This window comes from Alligator sinensis, unplaced genomic scaffold (assembly GCF_000455745.1).
Source record: "Alligator sinensis unplaced genomic scaffold, ASM45574v1 scaffold206_1, whole genome shotgun sequence".
Lineage (NCBI taxonomy): Eukaryota > Metazoa > Chordata > Crocodylia > Alligatoridae > Alligator > Alligator sinensis.
The window spans coordinates 139,370-146,275 of record NW_005843055.1 but is presented as its reverse complement, the minus strand read 5'-3'; the positions used below and the strand labels follow the sequence as shown (position 1 = coordinate 146,275).

Genomic DNA, 6,906 nt, shown 5'->3' with positions numbered 1-6,906 from the left:
AAAGAGTCAGATAGTGAAAGAGCAGCACAGGCTCAGGGGGGAACAAGTACAAACTGGTCAGAAACAAATTGAACATGAAGAGAGGAAGACGTTTTCTAGTGATCAGAGAAGTGTTGCTTTGGAATGGGGCTTGAACAGAGGGGGGCTGGGCAAGGCTCTGAACGGCTTCAGGAAGGATATAGTGCAGCTTTGGCAGGGGTAGTGGCAGAGAACTGGGAGCAATAACCAGTGCATGGCACGGAGCTTGGACTAGGTGCTATCCTTGTGCAAGGGCTGGAAGAGAAGCACTGTCTGCAGGGGCATCAGGGCTCCCGTGGGTGGTTGCAGAAGCCAGGAAGGAATTTCCCCCAGGAAGGCTTCAGCTGCTTGCGCCCCTGCAGACTCCTTGGACAACAAATGGCTGCCAGCGAAGGCAGGATGCTGGACCCTCTGGCCTAGAGCTGCTACATGGAGCTGCAAAGCCCTGAGTCTGGGGAGACCCTCACACTCGCAGGGGCACTGGCAGGATGAAAGATAGGGACTGGGGTAGGAGGCTGCATGGCAAGGCAGGAGGGCACATCACATGCTGCCCCCCAGACTCCTGGCCAGCCCAAGAAACCAGCAGCTCCAACCTCATGGGGGAAGGGATCTCCTAGATCATCCCACCTGAGCTTCCAATGCAGTTTGTCTGGCACAGTTCATGTGGGACCTTTGAGTCCTGGGGGCAGGGCCAGACCTGGAGGAGGGCAGGAGTGATGGAAGATAACTGGGGAGTGGGGGAGAGGAGAGGGAAGAAGTAAGAGAGACATCCCAGGCAGCAGCAGGTCATCTCCCCAGAGCTGCTGCTGAGACTGCAGCCCTTGGCCTTGGGGGCCCTGACTGGGCAGGGATCAACTGGGAGGTCCGACAGGGGCTGCTGACTCTGTGCCCACCACCCCCTGCACCCTCCCACCACCACCCGCAGCCGGGTCCCCATTACCTTCAGGGCGTTGGGCTGGGCGAAGAAGGTGGTGCCCCCCACGCACATGGGCAGCCAGAGGTCGAAGAGCTGTGCAGCAACGTGGCTCAGGGGCAGGTAGCTGACAAAGACCTCATGAACCTGGAGCCCCAGCACCTCCTTCAGCATCTTGGCCTCCCACATCACCTGCAGTGGTCAGGGCTTTGCTCAGCACTAACCCAACTTCAGGCCAAGACGGCCCCTACCTCACCTGCTAGGGTTGGTGTGCTGCATGGCCAATGTGCCACACGGTGTGGCCAGAAGAGCCCAGGCTAGCTGCAGAGACTGAGTCCAACAACACATGGGCCTGCTCTCAGGGCACAGCCAGCTCCCATCCCACCCCAGTCCCCCTGGTAGCTGCAGCCTGGCCCATCGCATCCCTGTGCATCTCCCTGGACCCCAGCACCCAGGCTGCACTGGGGCAGGTGCTCACTCAACCTCACAAGAGCTGGAATCAACTCCCTGCTTCTCCTGTGGCTCCTCCTGTGACAGCACTGTGGGGCCTGTGCAGGCCTCAGACACGCTCAGTATCTGGAACACCATGATGACAGGAGCTAAGGACCGAGCATAAGACTCATCATTGGCAGCCATTGGTCTCAGGAAACCATGGAAATTGCACCTTCAGTGGCTTACCAGGAACCACCACAGCTTCTTGAGTGGCTGAAGAGTCCAATGCATGATGAGCAGACCCTCTGGCACGTTGCACATACAAACTTGGGTGAGCTTGTGCTGGCATGCCAAGTACCATCTTGTCTCGCCTCCCTCTGATGCCTCTTCTCTATCTGCTGATGTTTGCCAGTGACCACAGACTGGCCAGCTCACCACAAAGTCCCTGGCGATTTGGCCATCACGCATACGATTCACATGTTCAAACCAATGGAGGGGTCTTTGTCTCAGGCACACAGACATACTGAGTATCTTGGCTTAGCATAAGGAGTCCATGTTTCACTGCCTTTCATACAATAGAGAGCTAAGTATGCAAGCACTGAAGACAGACATCTTTGTTGGCAGAGTGAGTGCTCTGTTTTTCCAAACTCTCTTTTTAAGGTTAGCCAAAGTGTTGCTTGCCTTTCCAATGCAAGCATTAATTTTGGCTTCCAAGCCAAGATTTAGTGAGATAGTGGAGCCCAAGTAAGTGAATTTTTTAACCACTTCCAGGCTTTCATCATTTATTCTAACTTAAAGAGGGCGGTCAGTTTCTTGACCCATGACTACTGTCTTCTTCAGGCTAGTGGTCAGACTGAAATCATCACAAGTACGAGAAAAGCGATCCATGAGACTTTTCAGTCCTGCTTCTGAATGACTAACAATTACGGCATCATTTCACTGACAAGAACGTCTCAGGATTTCATTTTCTGTTTGAGATGAACAAGGTCAAAGAATTTCCCGTTGGATCTGGTCTGAAGTTATACTCCTTCTGAACAGACACTGAATGCATATTTGAGCAGGACAGTGAAGAAAATGCCAAAAAGTGTCGGAGCTAGGACACAGCCCTGTTTGACACCCCTCTTGATTTCGTATTCTTCCAAATGTGACCCATCAAGCAGCACTGTTCCATGCATACTGATGTGGAAGGACTTGATGATGCTCAGGAGCTTAGGGGGCCAGCCAATCTTCTTCAGGATATGAACAAACCATCTCTGCTGACAAGATCAAAAGTTTTGGTGAGATTGAGAAATGCTATGTACAAAGATTTCCTTTGTTTACAGCACTTTTCTTGTAGCTGTCTCAAGGAGAATATCATATCCATCGTTGATCTACAACATCTGAAATCACATTGAGACTCACGGTAAACTCTGTCTGCCAGGGTCTGCAGTTGAAGCAGGGTGACTTTGGTGAACAGCTTCCCAATGCTGCAAAGTAAGGATATACCATGATAGTTACTGCAGTCACTCCTATCACCTTTGTTTCTGCATGGAGTGACTATGCTTGCTTCCTTCCTGTCTTGAGGAACTTCACCTTCTTTTCAATACCGACCTACTAATTCATGCAGGTGGAAGAGGAGGATGGATTTCCTGCACTTATCTCCAGCCAGTATGCAGTCTACACCAGGGGCTTTATGACAAACAAGCTGATCAATGGCTTTTTCTACTACGTGTATGGTAGGATCGTGGTCAAGCACTGTCAGGGTTGAGAGGTCTGCAAGTACATTGAGAATGAAGTCACTGACCACATTTTCATGAGGGTAGAGTTCTGAGTAATGTTCAGCCCATCAGTCCATCTGCTTATTGTGGTCATTGATGACTTTGCCTGCGGAGGATTTTAAAGGGGTGGTCTTCCTCAGAACAGGCCCAAGAACTTTCCTGATGCCACCATAAGCTGCTTGCACATGACCTCAGTCATCTTTTTGGATACTTTTGCACAGTTGTGGTCAATAATCATTGGCACACCGCCTCACTGTACATTTGACCTTTTGCCAGATTTCTCGAAGAGCCTGCCAGTTGCAGTGGCTAAGGTCACACATATTTCAGAAGAGCTGACTATCTCTTTTCTATGAGTGGGATCATTTCAGATGAGTTCTCATCAAACCAATCATTTAAGCTGCGATGCAAGGTACCACAAGAGTCCAAGGCAGTTTGATAGATGGCTCCTTTGAGGTGAACCCATTTCTCTTCAGCAGTATTACATGTCACAGCTTAAGAGATGATAGAGGCCCAGAGAGAGTTTTAATGAATTGAGATGACGTGTCTTCAGCTTTCAGTCATGTGACATTTAGTCGTAGTAAGGAGAGTATCTTGCTCTTGTACGATTTCCTGGGATGCTATTTGACTTGAGTGCAAACCAATGAATGATTGGTACCACAGCCAGCACTCTGATAGGATCACATAATGATTACATCATGGAAGTCGCATGAGTGGGTGCTAATCAGCAGGTATCCAGGTTTTCCATTTCCCATGGAAAAACCGAGAAAACCACAGATTTCCTGGTTTTCATAGGCATAGACATTAGGGCTGAAAGGGACCTCGGAAGATCATCGAGTCCAGCCCCCTGCCCAAAGAGGTCATAGGATCCCAGCAAGATAGACATCCAAATGTCTCTTGAAGGCATTCAATGTAGGTACTTGAACCACCTCTGGCGGCAGTCTATTCCAAACCTTGGGGGCTCGGAGAGTAGTTGTTCCTTATGTCCAGCCTGAATCAGTCACAGAGGAGTTTGTGACCATTTGACCTTGTCATCCCCTGGGGCGCTCTGGTGAACAGACGTTCCCCCAGATCCTGGTGAACACCCCTTATAAACTTTTAGGAAGCCACCAGATCAACCATGAGCCAGTGCTTTTCCAGGCTGAAGAGTCCCATAGCTCTCAGCCTCTCATTGTAAGATCCATTTTCCTGACCTCTGATCACGCGCGTGGCTCTTCTCTGGACTCTCTCAAGCTTCTCCACATCTTTTTTTATTTGTGGAGCCCAAACCTGGACGCAGTACTCCAGCTGCAGCCTCACCAAGGCCGAGTACAGTGGGAAAATGACGTCCTAGGATTTGCTTGAGAAGCATCTATGGATGCAAGCCAGCGTTTTTCTTACTTTACTGGCCGAAGCATCACACTGAAGGCTCATGTTCATCTTGTGGTCAATCATGACTCCCAAGTCCCTTTTGTCTGAAGTGCTAGCCAGCGTAGCACTGCCGAGCCTATAAGCATGCTGCAGGTTTTTCCTCCCAAGGTGGAGAACCTTGCATTTCTTTCTGTTAAACACCATCAGGTTCTCATCCACCCGTTTCTTGAGCCTGTTAAGGTCAAACTGGATTGCCCTCCTGTCCTTCGGTGTGGACGCTTTACCCCACAATTTGGTGTCGTCAGCGAACTTGGCCAGTCCGCTTCTGACTCCAATGTCCACATCATTAATGAAGATGTTGAATAGTATAGGCCCAAGGACAGAGCCTTGAGGGAACCCACTAGTCACAGTGCACCACGATGATTGACTTTCATCAACCACCACCCTCTGGGTCCGACCACGGAGCCAATTCCCCAGCCAGCAGGTCGTGGAGAAGCCGAGGCCGCAGGTGGCCAGTTTTGCCAAGAGGTGATCATGGGATACCAGATCCAAGGCTTTTTTAAAGTCAAGATATATGACATCAATCTCTTCTCCCTTGTCCAGGTGATAGGTCACCTGCTCATAAAAGGAAATGAGATTGGTCAAGCAAGAGCTACCTGCAACAAACCCGTGCTGGCTATCCCTCAGAATGTTGCCATCGGCCAGTCTGTTGAGAATGGCCTCTTTGATCATCTTTTCTAAGACCTTCCCCGAGATAGAGGTCAAGCTGATGGGCCTGTAGTTTGCTGGATCCACTTTCCTCCCTTTCTTGAAGATAAGCACCACATTGGCCTTCTTCCAATCTTTGAGCACTTCACCGGAGCACCAGGAGCTCTCGAAGATCCGTGCCAGGGGCTGGGCTATGATGTCTGCCAGCTCTATGAGTATCCAGAGGTGTAAGCTGTCAGGGCCGGCTAAGTTGAAGGTATCCAGCCTCTCAGGGTGTTCCTTCACAAGGTCAACATTGATGGAAGGTAAGGAATCTCTCTCACCCAGGCCTTCCTGTCCTGTAATGGGCAGGGGTATCCCTTGGGACTGGTAAAAGACCAATGCAAAGTACCCATTTAGCAAGTTGGCTCTTTCCTGGGTGTCAGTTGTCAGTTGTCCCATCTGCTTCAGCAGGGGTCCAATGTTGCCCTTGTTTTTCCTCCGGCTCCCCACATACCTACAAAAGGACTTTTTATTGTCCTTGATACTTATAGCCAGTTGGAGTTCTATTACAGCCTTGACTTTCCTGCTTTGCTCCCTGCAGGACCGGACCAGTGCAGATTATTCCTCCTTGGAGGTGGATCCCATCCTCCATCCATTGTAGGCCTTTGTTTTTAGATGCAGGAGGTCTGCTAGGTCCCTGGAGAGCCAGGGGGGCTGCTGTGCCCTTTTGCTGCCTTTCTTCTGAGATGGGATAGACTTTGCTTGTACATCGAGGATCGCTCCCTTGAGGAGCAACCACTCATCCTGAGCTCTCCTCCCCTTTGGGCTGAGGCCCTTTAGGGCCTCCCTGACAAGCCTCCTGAGCTTGTCAAAGTCAGCTTTCCTGAAGTCAAGGACTTCTGTATTGTTGACTGACTTGCCAGCTTTATGGTGGATGGTGAAGGTGATCGGCTCATGGTCACTGTCACCCAGCTTCCCTTTGATCATTAGGTCACTGATAAGGTCATCCCCCGTTGCCAGTACCAGGTCCAAAGACTGGAAGAAGGCCAATGTGGTGCCTATCTTCAAGAAAGGGAGGAAAGCAGATCCAGCAAACTACAGGCCCATCAGCCTGACTTCTATCCCGGGCAAGGTCTTAGAAAAGATTATTAAAGAGGCCATTCTTAACAGACTGGCCGACGGCAACATCCTGAGGGATAGCCAGCACGGGTTTGTTGCAGGTAGGTCTTGCTTGACCAATCTTATTTCCTTTTACAACCAGGTGACCTATCACCTGGACAAGGGAGAGGAAATTGATGTCATATATCCCATGATCACCTCTTGGCAAAACTGGCCAACTGCAGTCTTGGTACCACCACGATCTGCTGGCTGGGGAATTGGCTCCGTGGTCAGACCCAGAGGGTGGTGGTTGATGGAAGTCAATCGTCATGGTGCCCTGTGACCAGGGGGGTCCCCCAAGGCTCTGTCCTTGGACCTGTATTGTTCAACATCTTCATTAATGATGTGGACATTGGAGTCAGAAGCAGACTGGCCAAGTTTGCCAACGATACCAAACTGTGGGGCAAAGCATCCGCACCTGAGGACAGGAGGGCGATACAGGCTGACCTGGACAGGCTCATGAAATGGGCGGACGAGAACCTGATGGTGTTTAATACCGAAAAAAAGCAAAGTTCTCCACCTTGGGAGGAAAAAGCTGCAGCATCCTTATAGGCTTAGCAGTGCTACGCTGACTAGCACTGCCGATGGAAG

The 6,906-nt window shown here is 50.4% G+C and overlaps 1 protein-coding gene across 1 annotated transcript in view; it reads right to left on the bottom strand.

Moving 5' to 3' along the window:
* Positions 1-6,906, bottom strand: part of LOC102369347 (long-chain-fatty-acid--CoA ligase ACSBG2-like) — a 45,851-nt gene that overhangs the window by 22,296 nt on the left and 16,649 nt on the right. The window contains exon 10 of the mRNA XM_025193481.1: positions 959-1,123. Coding sequence (XP_025049266.1) covers positions 959-1,123 — 165 coding nt within the window. The remainder of the gene's footprint in view (positions 1-958; positions 1,124-6,906) is intronic.